At 49.9% G+C, this 16,672-nt stretch overlaps 1 protein-coding gene across 1 annotated transcript; it reads left to right on the plus strand.

The window, feature by feature from the left end:
• Positions 1 to 5,436: 5,436 nt before the first annotated feature.
• LOC111157393 (C-C motif chemokine ligand 22) lies at positions 5,437 to 11,161 on the plus strand. The gene is made up of 3 exons (XM_022518759.1): positions 5,437 to 5,542; positions 6,641 to 6,764; positions 9,456 to 11,161. Exons 1-3 carry the CDS (start codon positions 5,470 to 5,472, stop codon positions 9,538 to 9,540), a joined length of 282 nt encoding a protein of 93 aa, XP_022374467.1. The 5' UTR covers positions 5,437 to 5,469; the 3' UTR covers positions 9,541 to 11,161.
• The last annotated feature ends 5,511 nt before the right edge of the window (positions 11,162 to 16,672 follow it).

A 16,672-nucleotide genomic window follows, 5' to 3' on the forward strand; every position in this document is an offset into this window, starting at 1 on the left:
CAAGCAGATGCCCCCCTAAGCACGGAGCCCAAGGCAGGGAGGGCTCCATCCCATGACCCTGAGGTTCTGACCTGGGCTGAAACCAAGAGTCGGAGGCCCAAATGACTGAGCCACCCAAGCGCCCCTATTATGAAACACTTTAAATGCTCAGGAATTTTGTAGTTCAGTGATGGCTAGCATATCCACCACCTAGCTCCAACATTGTTAATATTTGGCTATATTCGCTTTGTCTCTCTCTTTCCCTCTCTGGGATATCTGTATATATATACAAGTACATAGACATATACAACCATATATATGCACACACACGCATATGCACACACATACATATATAAGCATATATACATACACTTATATATACTCACAGATAAAAGCACACATGTATACACATACACACACACATACACACATCTATATATACACACACTTACCTTTACACATGTACACACACACACACACACACACACACACACATATTTCCCCTGAACATGAACTCTTCAAAAGTAAGGTCCTCATGACCTTCACCCCTAAACACTTTAGCGTGCGTCTCTTATGTCTCTTAAGAATAAGGACATTCTCGGGGTGCCTGGGTGGCTCAGTGGGTTAAGCCTCTGCCTTCGACTTGGGTCATGGTCTCAGGGTCCTGGGATTGAGCCCCGAGTCGGGCTCTCTGCTCAGCGGGGATCCCCCTCTCTCTCTGCCTACCTCTCTGCCTACCTGTGACCTCTGTCAAATAAATAAATAAAATCTTAAAAAAAAAAAAGAATAAGGACATTCTCCTACATCTTCTTAAAGTCTTTATTCCGCCTAAGATCAACAATAAAGCCCTAATATCATCTAATATTTAAATTTCCCCATCTGTCCCCAAATTGTCTTTTGTAGCAGTTGTTCCAAAACTAGGATTCCCAAAGTCCACATATTGGGTTGTGATGTCTCTTACATCTCTTTAACCTTAAATGTCCCTATTCACTTTTTTTTTTTTAAACAATGTTGACTTTTTGTTGATCCCAGGATAGTAATCTTGTAGAGGCACTGGAAGGACCCACCTTCCGGAGATGTCTGTCTTCTCATGGGGTCATTCATCTTTTTCTAGCCTCTGTATTTCTTACAGACTGGAAGTTAGGATTAGAAGCTTGATTAGATTCTGGGTAACAAGTTTTCCTCCTTTTTTATTTTATTTTATTTTATTTATTTGATAGAGGGAGAGAGAGAGCAAGTACACAAGCAGGAGGGAGAGAGAGAAGCAGACTTCTCGCCGAGCAGGGAGCCTGATTCAGGGCTCGATCCCAACACCTTGGGATCATGACCTGAGCCGAAGGCAGATGCCCAATCGGCTGAGCCACCTAGGTGCCCCCCCCTTTTTTAAGACTTTAATTTTTTTAGAGCAGCTTTAAGTTCATGGCAAAATTAAAAGGAAGCTACAGAGAATTTCCTTGTACCTTCTGCCCTTACATGTGCACAGCCTCCCGCATTATCAACATCCCCAGCCAGAGTGGTCCGTTTGTTACAACTGGTCAACACACACACCCACACCCACACCCACACCCACACCCACACCCACACACACCCACACCCACACACACACATACACCCTTATCACATTGTTTACCTTACAGTTTCCTCTTAGCTTTGTATTTTCTATAGGTTTGGAGAAAAACACGCTAATGACACGTATCCCTCATTGTGGTATCATACAGAGTATTTCCATGGCCCTAAAAGTCCTCTGTGCTCTGCCTATTCATCTCTCCCTCCCCCCAACCCCTGGCAACCACCGAGCTTCTTACTGTGTCCATAGTTTTGTCTTTTCCAGAATGTCACAGAGTTGGAATCCTACGATATGCAGCCTTTTCAAATTGGCTTCTTTCCCTTAGTCATATTTAAGTAAATGGAAGATTCCTCCATGCCTGTTCATGGCTTGATAACTCACTCACTATAACTCATTTCATTTTTAGCACTGAAGAATATTCCATTGTCTCGATAGGCCACAGTTGATCTATCCCCCTACTGAAGGACATCTTGGTTACTTCTAAGTTGTGGCATTTATGAAAATGAATGTAGGCTTTTGTGTGGACATAAATATCTTCTCTGGGGACATGCCAAGGAGCGTGATCACTGGATCCCATGCTAGGAGTATGTTTCGTTTTGTAAGAAACTGCCAAACTGTATTCCAGAGTGGCTGGACCATTTGGCATCCGCACCAACAGTGGACTGGGGTTCTCGGTCCTCGCCCTTGCCAGCATCTGGTGCTGTCAGTGTTCCAGATTTTGGCCGTTGCAATGGGTGTGTCATGATACCTCACTGTTGTTTTAATTTGCATTTCCCTGATGACATACAATGTGGAGTATCTTTCCATATACTTTTGTTTTCTTTCTTCTTTTTTTAAACATATGTATGTATGTGATCTCACATGCATACATACATACATATGTATGTATTTCACAACCCCGAGATCACACTCCTCCAACTGAGCCATTTTTTTTTAACTGATAAAATATATACAACATCAAATAAACCATTTTTAACCATTTTTGATGGTTATTTGATGGTTTTTTGATGGTTGCGTGGCATTAATTACATTCAGGTGGTTGTGCCCCATCACCACCAACCATCTCCAGAACTTTTCCATCTTCCCAGTCTGAAACTCTGGGCTCATTAAACACTAGCCAACCATTCCCTCCTCCTTCCAGCACCTGGCAACCATCCTTCTACTCTCTGTCTCTATGAATTTGATGACTAGGAACCTCACAGAAGTGGAATCACACAGTGACAGTCACACAGTGACTGGCTTTGGGTAACGCCCCTTGATGTGAGGTCTTCCCAGGGGGTGCTGTGTACTTCTTTGCCTCTCCTTCAGCTGCCTCCTGCTCCCCCACCCTTTCTGCCCCCGCTGCTCTGCCCTCTGGCAGGGCCTTATTTATTTATTTATTTATTTATATTTACCTATTTATTTGAGAGAGCGTGCACGGTGCACAAGCCTGTGAGCGGGAGAAGGGCAGAGGGAGAGGGAGAGAGAGAATCCTCAAGCAGACTCTGTGCTGAGCACTGAGCCCGACATGGGGCTTGATCTCATGACCCATGATATCATGACATATGAGCCGAAATCAAGAGTCAGACACCCCAGTGGCTGAGCCACCCAGGTGCCCCTAGCCCTGCGAGGGCCTTCGCACTTGCCTTTTCCTCCCTGGCAGGCTCCTTGGTATCTTGTGTGTTTCAGCTCCTCACAGAGGCCTTTACTGACCAACCACAGCTGCTTCCCTATCGTCACAGTCTCTTTTCCTCTGTTTGATTTTCTTCACGGCACCCACGATCGCCTGATATTACCCTGTTTGGTATTTGCCTGTTTATCGTCCGTCTCCAGGGTAAAATCTATGCTAGCAGGGATGCGTTCACTGTCACATCCCAGATCCTGGTACTATCTCTGGCCCATGATGGGGGCTCGTATTAGTTCCTTCCTGATGTTGTAACACGTGGTCCCAAATGTAGGGACTTCAAATGACACAAACCGACTCTCTTGTGGTTCCGGAAATCAGATGTCCTCAGACAGTTTCAGTGGGACTGAAATCAAGGCATCAACAGAGCTATATTCCTTCTGGAAGTCCCAGAAGAGTGTCTGTTTCCTTGCATTTTCCAGCTTCTAGAGGCTGTCTGCATTCCCGGGTTCATGATCCTACATCTCCCAGACTTCTGCTTCCATCATTCCATCTCCTCTCCTGCTCTGAATCTGACCCACTCTTATAATGACTCCGTGAAGTTGTTGGGCCCACCAGGAGAAACCAGACAACCTCCCTATTTTACAGGGATCATGACCTGAGCCAAAGGCAGAGGCTTTAACCTACAGTGCCACCCAGGCACCCCCTATTTTACAGTCTTTAACTTAAACACATCTGCAAAGTCCCAGTTACCATGTAAGGTCACATATGCACATATTTCAGGAAATAAGACACATTGCGGGCACTGTTATCTCGTCTACCACGGGGTTCAATAAATATTTGTCGAATGAATGATAAATGGATGGGTGGGGCCCTTTGCAAATGGAGTGCTGGGTCCTGAATTTCTAGGCTAGCTCAGTCACTAACTGGTTGTGTGACCTTGGGCAAGTCCCCTTATTCTCTGAGCCTCAGTTTCCTCCTTCGTTTCATGTGTCCTGAGTGCCCACTGGGGACCCCACTCTCAGTAGACACTGGGAATGCCAAGACAGACATAAGCAGACCCTTGTCTTCCAAGAGCATGGAGTTTGGCTTCTGGGAAGGGGTCTGAGAAAGGGAAAACTTGACATCATCTGCTCAAGGCCATGTTCTAGGTCACCCTGCAGAACTTTCAAGTCCTGAGGGGGTGTGCTTACCTAGTAGGTGACATTTCAAATGGCTCTTAATGCATGAGTAGGAGTTTATGCGGTAGAGAAGTAAAAAGGGCATTGATGCCCAAGGACAGACTGCAGAGCTCTTTGAGGAAGTGTGAGGACTGTGGCGTGATCCCTCAGAGGAGGGTGGCCAGTGTGGGAGGGAGCGTGTCTGGGAAGGAGGCCTTGAAGGGGCTTGGGCTTGGGCTCTGCCCTTGGGTCAAAGGTCACAGCAGGATTTTGAAGCAGGAGAGAGGCCTGTGCAGCTTTGAATCTGGGCCACTCCAGCCACCCCAAGAGGGGATTGAGGGCTGAAGCTGGTCTGGGGTAGGGTGCCTGGGGTGGAGGTGGCCTGGACTGGGCAGGGACCATGGGGCTGGAAGGGAGGGGACAGATTCAAGAGAAATGTAGGAAGTAGTCAGTGGGATATGGTGAGAGATCGAGAAGGGGGTGGATGAGGAAGAGACCGGAGACAGCTGGGAAGGAAGAACAGGCAGGAGGGAAATGTGTGGAAGCTCTTTGCAACTGTTGAGGGGATCATGCATTGGCCCAAATTGGGATTTTGGGAGAAGCGGCAGAAGAGGCTGATGCAGGGCGCAGAAACCAGCCCCGTGCGTTCTCAGGCCTCTCCTTCTGAGGAGAGATCAGTGATAAAGATCATCAAGGCTATAAGGTGAGGGTTTAGGACTGCTCAGCCCCTGCCCACATGTGCACTGCCTTACAAACAACCACGGAGGTAAATAGGTAGGGCTGTGAAGCCATCTCCCCCATTTCCAGATGGGCAAACTGATCCTCAAAGACATCCAGTGACATGGTGAAGGCCATCGAGTCAGTGGACCCTGGAGAGCACAGGCCTCTAAACCCAGCTGACGGGGGATTTTGCAAGTCTCTTGAGACTCAGAGAGGCGGGCAGACTGGGGGTCCCCTCTGAGCTATTCCCAGCCACAGAGAATTTCCTTTTATTTGGAGGAAGCGGGAGTTCTTCTTTCATAATGTGAATGTCAGAGATTCTGAGCCCACCGGTGACTAAGAGTGTCTGAAGCTTGTGGGTGTAGCAAGTGTTTAAATACCAGACCTCCCTGTCATCCGGTGATTACAGACACCTGAACTGGGACACAAAGGACAAGAGCATGGCCAGCCTGAAGACTCCATTCCTGGCTGCCCTTGTCTTTCTTGCTCTGACACTTCAAACAACTGAGGCGGGTAAGGCTGGGGAGAGGGAGGACTCCCTGCAGAGGCCAGGATCAGACACTGCAGTCTCTTCCTTAGGAAGCAAAAAGAGCACCAGACCGAGAGAAAATGACCCCAGTTCACTTCTGGCTCTGGGCTAGTCATGTTGCTTCTCTGGGCCTCAGTTTATGCATCTGTGAAATGTGTAGTCTCAAAGGCTTGGAGCCTAGGATCTGTCTCAGCTGGGTTGGGGGTTTGTGGTGGGCATGTCCTGGGGTCCTCTGGAGACCAGAGAACTCAAGCATAGGACCCTTGGGGTGTGGAGAAGGAGCCACCAAATGGGGCCGTCTGGGATGGGAAAAGGCAGGAGCTGGGGTAAGGGATATTCCCTTGGAAAGCGGGTCCTGTTTGCTCCAGAGCCTGCCCTCGACACTGAGTCCCCACCTTCTTTTACTCAGGTTTGGGGGTTCCTGGGAACTCTTCCTGCATTAAAGTCCCCATTGATTTGGTACTGTTATCACCCTTCTGGTTGGGGGAGGCGAGTGGGACTTGCCCAGGGTGGCCTGGTAACAGGGCAGAGCAAGACTGGAACCCAGGTCTGCACCATTGGACTCTGCCTGAGACCTTATCCTGACTCACCAGAGTCATGCTGTGTGACTCTGGGTAAGACATCCACCTCTCTGGGCTTCAGCTTCCCCCACATACACCTCGAAGGTTAGAGTAGGTGTGAGGTGAAGCCAACCTCTGCCATTGCCTAGGAACTCATCTGACTCAAAATGCATGTCTGACCCAGCGGGGCTGGGGCCGGGTGCCGGGCGTTCCTGACAAGCCCCCAGGTGCTGCTGATGGTGCCGGTGCACTGGCCTCACCTCGAACAGTTGGGCTCCTTCCTGTGCAGAGTCTCAGGTCCCACCTAGAAGCCTAGGGCTTCATTGATTCTCAGTCACTGTAAGTCCCTCTCCCTGGAGCCGACCTACGCAGACTGGGCCCTTCAGAGACCCTGAGCTTGGGGACTTTCAGGGTCCAGAGTCCCCCTGGCACCAACCTTCCACGTGAGAACAGAAGTGCTGGCTCAGAGGTTGGGGCCATGGGTGACCTGCCTATGCCCAGCTGGGGAACCTTCTCCTCCAGGTCCTTATGGCGCCAACGTGGAAGACAGCGTCTGTTGCCGGGAGTACTTCCGTCACCCTCTGCCTCTGCGCATGATCAGGTTTTTCTACTGGACTTCAGACTCGTGCCGGAGGCCTGGCGTGGTGTGAGTGTGGAGCTGGGGAGGCAAGGGCCTGGCCTTGGAGAGCCCGGCGGGTTTGGCCCAGGAGGGTCCGGGAGAGGGGGGGGGGGGGGGGGGGGGACAGACCCAGGGATGGGGGACGTACAATCCGTCCTTGAAATGGCTCAGAAAAGAAATCCTGTGGTCATTCAACAAATCTAATGGGGTGTCTGCCAGGTGCTGGGTGGCGCGCCGGGTCCTGAGGGTGCGGATCTGAATGAACCAGGCGCCGGCTGTCTGTCTACACGGCAGAGCTCGCGTGGGCCGTGCGGAGCTGTAGCGTGGGGAGCAGCGTGCCGGCAGTGTGCCCAGAGCCTCTGAGTCAGCAGCGATGCTCCTAGCAGAAGCATCTGGAATCCTCCCCAGCGCCCTGGGAGTTATCTGAGGCAGCCCATTGCTCCCCGAGGAGTGCGGAGCCAACAGAGAGTGTCCCACGGCCAGGCAACCGGGCACGGTTCTGAGCATTCCTGTGTGAACTCAGGTCACCCCACAGCCTTCCTACAAGGCGTGCGGTCATCTGCATTTTGCAGATGGAGAAACAGGTGCAGGGAGTTGGGTGGGGGGAGTGATTTGCTCGAGGCTGCCAGGCTCGAATCAGAACTCCTGGGTGCCCCCGCTCAGGGTTTTCTCCTGAGGTTTTTGTTCTCCTTTGCCTTTGTCTCTCCATGTCTTTGCTTCCTTTTCCTTGGCCTGGAGCCTGGGGCCTGCACCTGCCACTGGCCGCATGAGGTGGCCTGTCCCTGGGGCCGCCCCTGTAGGCTGCCACCTGTCAACCCGCTCAGTGGGGTGTCTGGGCCTGGGGCCTCATGACCCCCTTTGGGGCTCCATCATCTTCTCACCTTCCTCCTCCATACTCATCTTCCATCCCTCACAGGGGTCTGTGGGTGAATAACAAAGAGGGCTGAAGTGGGTTTGTGTCACTTCAACGCTGAAACTCAGTTTCCCTATCAGTATAACAGGAGCGATCACATTTATCTATCTATCTATCAATTTGTTTTTTAAGGCTTTTTTTTTTAAGATTTATTTATTGGACAGAGAGAGACATAGTGAGAGAGGGAATACAAGCAGGGAGAGAGGGAGAGAGAGAAGCAGGCTCCGTGTTCTGCGGGGATGTGGGGCTTGATCCTAGGACCTTGGGATCACGACCTGAGCTGAAGGCAGAGACGCTTAACAACTGAGCCACCCAGGCGCCCCCACTTTCTTTTTCGTTTTTAAGGATTTGACTTTTATGTAATCTTTCCACCTAATGGGGGGCTCGAACTCACAAACCCGAGATCAAGAGTCGCACGTTCCACCCACTGAGTCAGCCAGACAGCCCTCCTTCATTTATTTTTATTTATCAAATCTGTAAAGAGTGCTCGCTAAATGCTAGGCACTTACAACCACTTTATAAATTAGAACTCATTTAATCCTTGAAACAACCCTATGTTGTAGGTGCTGTTCTGATCACCTTTTGCCAGGCAAGGCCAGGGGCACAGAGAGGTTGTGGAACCTCCTGAGCGGCACAGGGCATGGTAATAGTAAGTGAAACGTGTAATGCTTGGTCCCTGGCCTATAAAGATGTTCAGTAAAAGACAGCACACGTGATTAGTGGATTTTGAGCCAGAAGGCGCTCTAGAAAGAATGTCCTGACAAATGGGGAGATGGAGTTTCAGAAGGGGGCTGAGTCTTGCCCAGTGTCACACAGCAGCCAGGGCAGGCTGCCCACGTGGCCAACATCAACATTGCTGCCTTCTTTGTTCTTTCTGTTCACTGGTTGTCTGTGGGGTGGGGGCAGGTCTGAGAAGTAGGGGAGCTTGGAGTTTCTAGGCCCCATGGACAGGCTCTTGAGAGGCAGGAAGGGAGTAGGGCTGTGGGGATGTCCTTAACCTCTAGCCAGCTTTAAGTCCATTTCTGCCAACAATGGCTGTGAGGGTGGAAGACTTAGCCTGCGATTGCTGTGTGATCTTGGATCAGTGCCTACCTCTCTTCTCTGTGCTTTGGGCTTCTAGGGGGCGTAGTGAATCAGATCTTACCAGCTCTGGCACTCGGGCAAGCTGCTTTACCCTCTAGGGCCTCACTTTCCTCACCTATGAAATGGGTAGAATAATAGGGCCCCATAGGATTTATGAAGAAAATCATTGTTAAGAGTTCAGTTCCTCTCTGCTGGGAGCTGCTCTGAGCCCATCAGTTTGTATTAACTTATCTAATCTTCATTCAAGGACCACGATTATCATCCCCATTTTACAGATGTGGTAACTGAGGGACTTGCCAGCAATGGTAGAGCTAGGATTTTAACCCAGATGAGCAGGCTCCAAAGTTCCTCGGTTACTACCCAATGTCCTCTCCCCCAAGGTGATGTGAGCAATGGTTGTGAGACTCCTGGGCATTTTATTCCCTGACCTGACCTGGCACTCAAGCCTGGGGCTGAGGAACTGAGAGTCCGGGAAGTCCTAGCCGCTGTCTCCTCCTCTCCCCGTGAAGAAGTGTGTTTACATACAGCAGGGGCCTCATAAAAGTTGAGACATTCTATGTAGCAAGTACTCCTGCCCGGGGCAGGGCCACATAAATGCTAAGCGACTCTGTATGGTGGTCATCTCTGCATACCGTAAGTGACTCATAAATGCTAAGCTTCCTGAGAAGAGTTGTAGCATCCTTGCTGCGTGCTAATGCTCCCTCATTCCCTCCTCCTTCCAGCTTCCTAACTGTCAAGGACCGGGAGATCTGTGCTGACCCCAGAATGCCCTGGGTGAAAAAGATTCTCCAGAAACTGAGCGCATGAGGAAGGGCCCTGCCCTGAGGACCGTGGCCTTGGCTCCTCCGGGAAGGCTCACAGAGCCCCACATCCCTGCCATCACAGCTGTCCCCCAACACAAGCCCGTGCCAACGAATCTCTCCACCATCTTTTATCTCTGCCCCTGAAGCTATCACACTCAGACGAGCCTCCACACTGTCCCTCATCCCCCCTCTTATGCCTCCAACCCATCCTCTACCCCACCACAGCCAGAGAGGCCACAGTCCTGCTCAGTTACTCCCTGGCTCAAAAACCCTCCCACGGCTCCCCATTGCCCCAGGCTGTGGTGAAAACTGGGGAGCCTGACACCTGTCTCCAGCCCTGCCTCACTTCCCTTCGCGCATGTTGGATCCAGCTCCCTGTTTTCCAAACTCATGCTGTACATATGCTGTCCAGGTCTTTCTCAAGGCTGCTCCCGATGCCCAGAATGTCTTCCCATCACCTGCACATATCCAACCCTCCCGGCCCTCTGAGGCATTGCACAGCCCAAGCAGCCAGAGATTGAGTTTTGTTTTAGTTTTTGTTTTTTCAGATGTCCCCTGACCCTCTGCCCTCTCTTAACAGCCCCGATTGCAGTCTGCCCAGAATTCTCAGGACTTGGGGGCTTGCCCTCCAGCCCCACTGGCTGGACCAAGGTCCCATGCCTGAGTTACTTTGTCTCCTGGCCTCTAACACCGAGTGCAGAGCACAGGGCCTGGCTCAGAATCAGGGCTCAACGAATGGCGATAGACTGAATTAATAAAAGTAATGTTCCTCTTCCAGCTCCCAACCCCCACCTCCCAAAGACCCTCACACATCAATACAGAGACTCAAGTTCATCTAGAAAGCAGCCAGCTGAGTCAATTGGGAAGCCTCAAATTTGCCCAGATTCACCTTTCGTCCCCATTTCAGTTTTGTGTTGGGTCTCTTTACTCTTCTTGTTTCTCTCTAGTCTTGACTGCTCCTTGAACCTCCAACACCCAGGCCTGAACTCTTCAAAGTCCCCCCACTTTCCCTCTCTCTTTTCCCTAATAACCAGTAACTTAATTTTCACTATGGTGTGAATGACTACACTTGGCTTGGTATTAACAAGCTCTAGCTATATTTCTATAAGAAAAGAGGGAAAAATGTTTAAGGGGCCAACTGAATGAATGGAGGAATTTTAGGAACTGTGTGGGAGGGGGACAAGGAGGAGCTTTTCTGGTCCTGGGAGTGTGCAGGCATAGTTAAATGGAAGAGCCTTGGGTGAAGATTGTTCTTGGGTGGCAGGGGTCAGCATAAGGACTGGGATTTGGGGTTTATCTGCACTTTCTTGGGGACCACAGATTCACCAGACAAAAGAAAGAAACTTTACACACAGCTTGTTTCTTTCTGAGGTGGCCTGGGGCAGTGCAGGAGGGGGTCATTGCTCTGGAATTCTGAGACCGTTGAACCTCTCTGAGCCTCACTTAAAAATGAGAATACCATTCTCTGTGGGGGCTGTGGGGTTAGGTCCAGGACACGGGAAATAAAATGCTAACCTACCCCCGTCCCATGCATAGTGCCCTCCAGCATCCTGGGATTTCCCCTCCCTTCCTGTCCTGACCTTGTCCCTCAGGCCTTCTGAAAAAATAAATCCTCTACAACAGTATCTGCTTGCTTCCTTGGCATTTGCTGGCCTGGTAAGGTGGGGCAGGGGAGCACCGTCACCCCCTCACTCCCAACGGGGAAGCCCTTGATGTTACTGATGTGTAAGCTGGCCTGCCCAAGGTCACCCTGAGAGGCAATGAGGAGCCAGGACTAGACATGAGGACCCGGGGAGTAGCTGTGGAGGTGCCAAACCCCAGACTTTGTCCGCCAGGCCAGGCCCCTGCCGAGCCTCTTGTTGGGAGGATCTGATGAAGTCACTCATTCAGTCCCCCAGTCTAGAGCTTTAGGCCGCATATTCATTCATTTATTCATTTGTTGGTCACGGATTCAATAACCCAACCTCAACCCTCCCCCTTGAAGCATCAGCACAGAGGAGGAGGAGAGCGTATTAGTCAGGAAAGTCTGCTTCCTACAATAAATAGTCCCGAATCTCAATCGTTCATTTCCATAAGAGCTTTTTTCTTCTCCTGTGACATCCGATACTATTTTGTGGGTGACCTTCCATGTGGTCATTCAGGGACCCAGGCTTTTTCCTTCTCATGGCCCCGCCCTCCTCCAGGACTTGGACTCCTCTCCAGGAGGATGAGGCTGGTGGGAGCCAGACCGGGAACGGGGCTCCTGGCTTCAGTCCACCTGCTATTGGCAGAACTCAGTCACGTGGCCACCCTGGCCCCAAGGGATGCCGGGAAGTACAGCCAAGCCGTGTGTCTGGGAGAAGGAGGGAGTGAGTATGGGGAGCGCTGATTCCTCTGGACTCTCAAATGGGCCCACTTTCCTGGACTAGACATAGCTCTTTCTGCCAAAACAACAGAAAAGGATTCCTCCGTCCTTGGGAAGTCTTTATTAGGTCAATTTAAACATCGCTCCGCAGACATATTTGCATTGGTGACCTTTGCTCCATTTTAGATCTGGCTCTTACGAAGGTATTTCTTTTTTTTTTTTTTTAAGGATTTTATTTATTTATTGGACAGACAGAGATCACAAGCAGGCAAAGAGGCAGGCAGAGAGAGAGAGGAAGGGAAGCAGGCTCCCTGCTGAGCAGAGAGCCTGAGGTGGGGCTCGATCCCAGGACCCTGGAATCATGACCTGAGCTGAAGGCAGAGGCTTTAACCCACTGAGCCACCCAGGCACCCCTCTTATGAAGGTATTTCTAAGGCAGTGGCTTCAGACACCAAGAGCACCTGTCTGGGAGGCAGGGACAAGCATCGGGAAGGGCACGCGTCATGGATTCAGACAATTGCAGGAACTCTCACTGACTGGTGTCTGGAGCAAGCTTGTTAGTCCCCGTGAGCCTCGATCTCTCGCTCCGTGAACAGAGGGCGATAAAAGCAGGTATCCGTGCACAAGGTGGTGAGGATCCAAGCAGATAAGAAAGTACAGACAGCCCACTAACAAAATGGGCAGAGGCTTGAATATGTATTTCTCCGAAGAAGATATTCAAATGGTCAAGAAGCACGTGTGAAGATGTTCCATATCCCTCATCATCAGGAGAGCGTGAATCAAAACCATTACGGTGTGGGGTGCCTGGGTGGCTCAGTGGATTAAGCCACTGCCTTCGGCTCAGGTTGTGGTCTCGGGGTCCTGGGATCGAGCCCCACATCTGCCTCAGCATCCCTGCTGAGCAGGGAGCTGCTTCCCCCTCTCTCTCTGCCTGACTCTCTGCCTACTTGTGATCTCTCTCTCTGTCAAATAAATAAATAAAATCTTTAAAAAAAAAAAACATTACGATGTGAAGCTATTCTAAAAAAGACAAAAAAAGTTTTATTTCCCTTAGTCTTTTTTAAAATTATATTTATTTTCATGTAAATTCAATCAATTGGTGTCAGGAGCATGGCTCTTGATCTCGGCTGTAAGTTCAAGCCCTGCGCTAGGTATAGAGATGACTTGAAAATAAAGAAAGACAAGATTGTCAAGGGTTCGGAAAAATGGCAACCTTTGCCTACTGGCGGAGAGAAGGTAAAGTGGGGGCAGTCACTGTGGAAAACAGAACGGCGGTTCCTCAAAAAATTAAGGGTAGAATTACCATGTGACCCCAGAATCTCATTCCTGGGGGTAGACAGGAAAGAATTGAAGGCGGGGATTTGACGAGACCTTTGTACATCTGTGTTCACAGCAACATTCTCCACGATAACCAAAAGGTGGAAACAACCCGAGTGTCTGACTGGTGAATGGAGAAGCAAAACATGGTGTACACGTACGAAGGAATATTATTCAGCCCTAAAAAGGAAAGAGATGCTGGCACCTGCTTCAATATGGGTGAGCCCTGAGGACGTGATGATTTGTGAACTAAGGCGGTCACAGACAGACAAACACTGTCTGATTCCTAGAGTAGGGAAAGTCTCAGAGACAGAACGCAGACTGGCAGCTGCCAGGGCTGGGGGAAGGGGGATGTGGCGGTTAATGGTTTGATGGGTCCCGCAGTTCAGTTTGGCAAGATGATAAAGTTCTAAAGACAGTTGATGGCGATGGTTGCACATGCTGGAATATACTTCATGTCACTGAACTGAACACTTAGAAATGGTCAAAGAGTAAATTTCATGATACAGATATTTTACCACAGTATAAAAGAAGGTGTGGCCAGGCAGGTGCACAGACAGGGAGGAGGGCCAAGTGCATGTGAGCAGCTCTCCTTATGGACCAAAGAGGTGAGCTGAGCAGAGTGGGGTGAAGCGGGGAAGAATTAGGAAGGACGGTTCCCCCAGGGGTTCTGGGATGAGGTGGCCATCTCACTGGTCACCCTGTCCCTCTTTCCATCCTGGGGCCCCACAGGAGTGTCCTGGGGGCTCTTCCCTGCTCCCCACAGCTGTTTCTGTTCTGCTTCAGGGGCTAGGGGAGTCCCTCACGTCCCACAAGAATATGCAGGCTTGCCTACTCCCTGGGGCACCCAGGCAGGCTGGCAGATTGCCCAAGAAAGGTGTGGGCGGAGATGCCCCAACCCCTACTCTCTACTAAGTGCCGGAGGAAATGCTTTGTCCTGCTGCCCAGGGTTGTTCTGATTGTTGCTCTCATTAGTCCTCAGCTCAGAACCTCCCCAGCTCCCCTCTGCCCCTGAACAGGACTCTCGTTCCTCACTCCAGCTTCCAGGTGTCCAATGACAGTCTCCCTCAGAGCCCATGGCATCAGACCATTCCCCATTCCCTTTTTACCTTGGTTAAAGGTAGGTTAGGTTTGCCCTGTGCCTGGAACAGTATGTCAAAATCCAGCCCGTCTACACAGGTCAGGTTACTTACAAATCACAAGGGGGCTGACCCTTCTCCACCCAGAGATCTAGGGTTGGCTGTGCATCAACCTACCCATGAGCGGCGGGACAACCTGTTTGCCGTGGTGGATGTAAGGTGCACCGTGAACTACACAGTATTACTCATACCAGGTTCTTGCCAAGTATATGTAGCCAGGGTCTAATCGAGTCTGTAGATCTAACTCCGGGTTACAGGAAGAGCACAGGTTAGGGGAATGACTTGGATGATGTCACAAGAAAGCCATTTACACAAATTAAGAATGAGAACAGTGTATAAGACAATAGTCTTTTCCTAGCAGTTAAATCTCTTCTGTTGTTCTTTAATATCTTCAATACATCTGGGACCAGAAAAAAAAAAAAAAAAGACAATAGTCTTGAAGCTCTTTAGAAAGTCAATGCCATGAAAAATGAGCAGGGGGTCGCTGTAGACCAAAAAGAAATACCATCTGCAAGGCATAAAGCTCAGACTGGATCCTGGTTCAAAAAATAAAAGTAAGAGAAGAGGAGAGAAGGAAAGGACACACAAAGAAGAAGGAGAGTAAAGAAGGTGAAGCTATAAAATACATCTAGGGGACAGTGGAGAAAATTAATTATTAACTGAATGTTACATGACGTATAGGAATTATTGTTAATTTTTTTAGGTGGGATAATAGTATATTTATGTGAGAGAGCACGTCTTCATACTATGGAGATACATGCTGAAGGCTTTAGGGGCAAAGTTTCAGACACCTTTGAAATGGCTTGGCCAAAAAAAACCAAAAACCAAAAAACAAGAAGACAAAAACCCCTCCACAAATGAAGCAAATATGGGAAAATGCTAATCATTGAGTTTAGGTGCCAGAGATATGAAAGGTCTTTGTTGCATTCCTTCTTCTTTATTGTTTATCATTTTAAAAACTTATTTTTATTTCTTAATTTTTTTGGAGAAAGAGGGCTCGCGCATGAGCAGGGACAGAGGGAGAATGAGAGAGAGAGGATCTCAAGCAGGCTCCACACCCGGCACGAAGCCTGACGGGGGGCTTGACCTCAGGACCCTGAGATCATGACCTGAGCTGAAATCAAGAGCCAGACGCTTAACTGACTGAGCCACCTGGACACCTCAGTTTAGAATTTTCAAGACAATAGCGTAAAAGAAAGAAAGCAAAAGTCTGCCCTTCTTTGGATCAAAATGTCATCTTCCACTCCTGCTTTCCTTGATTCCTGGATAAGAAGAAAGGCCTCTCTCCCTCTCCCAGGTCCACAGCCTCAGAGTCTCTGGTAGGACTTCTCTCTCCTGTTGAGCTGGGGTTCGTTAGAGCAAGAACCGATGTATCTGCCTTTGGGTCCCCGGTCCCACCATGGCGCCAGGCACACAGTGGGGCTTAATGGCAAACACTAATGGCCCCTGCGAGCCGGCACTGTGAAAGTCATTCCTTTTATGAACTCCCCCAGTGAGTGAGCTGGTGACATGGCTATTAGCATCCCATTCTACAGATGGGGAAGCTGAGGCTCAGAGAGGTTAAATAACTTGCCAAAGGTGATTCTTCTAAGTGGTGGGGTCACGTTTGCCTCCAGGTCTTGACTGATCTGAAAGCCTAGTTACCATGGCCAAACTGAATCATCTAAACTCAGTTCTTGATGCCTTGATAAGATAGTGTGGCTGACTGTTCCAATTTTGCAGGGGAGGGGCGTGGGGAGCTGGGCTGGAAGAGGGAGGGGATGTCCCCAAGGGCTGAACAAGGAAAAGCAGAGCTGTACTTGGTGTTTTGACATCTTCTTGGCATCAACTCACTTCGTTCTCAGCCGTCCTCACAGTGGGGATGGAGGGAGGTGGTATCGACTCCTGGTCATGAGCTCAGACTCCAAGGCCAGCGGGCCGGGGCAAACTCAGGCTCCCCCACTTCTTGGCTGGCGATCCTCAGAAAATTACTTAACTCTTGTGTTCCTCAGTTTCCCCATCCATAAAACGGGCCATGATAGTGGTGTTTCATTCACACGCCAGGTCATAGTAACTCGAGTTAATCACACAACGCACTTAAAATAGTGCCTGTCTCAGAGTAAGTGTGAACTCCGAGAGGTAGGGAAGCTGCCCAAGGTCACACAGCATTGCCAGAGCCAGGACCATCGGATTCCAAAGCCCCTGCTTTCTGAACTTCTAGACTTCTTTGGAGCAGAGTCTGGGGCCAGAGGAACAAGGGTCTTAACCCTCCAAATCCCTGCCCGACCTGGCTCTTGGCCTTCATGAAGTGCGGGGCTTCCCAGGACTTGTCCCTTGCCTCTCCCGCCTTCTCTTCC

The sequence above is a fragment of the Enhydra lutris genome, unplaced genomic scaffold, assembly GCF_002288905.1.
Source record: "Enhydra lutris kenyoni isolate GAN:26980312 unplaced genomic scaffold, ASM228890v2 scaffoldscaffold54, whole genome shotgun sequence".
Taxonomy (NCBI): domain Eukaryota; kingdom Metazoa; phylum Chordata; class Mammalia; order Carnivora; family Mustelidae; genus Enhydra; species Enhydra lutris.

Coding starts and splice junctions, on each gene's coding strand:
- LOC111157393 (XM_022518759.1), top strand. CDS start 5,470: ATGGCCAGCCTGAAGACTCCATTCCTGGCTGCCCTTGTCTTTCTTGCT. Junction 5,543..6,640: donor ACTTCAAACAACTGAGGCGG/GTAAGGCTGGGG, acceptor CTTCTCCTCCAG/GTCCTTATGGCGCCAACGTG. Junction 6,765..9,455: donor TGCCGGAGGCCTGGCGTGGT/GTGAGTGTGGAG, acceptor TCCTCCTTCCAG/CTTCCTAACTGTCAAGGACC.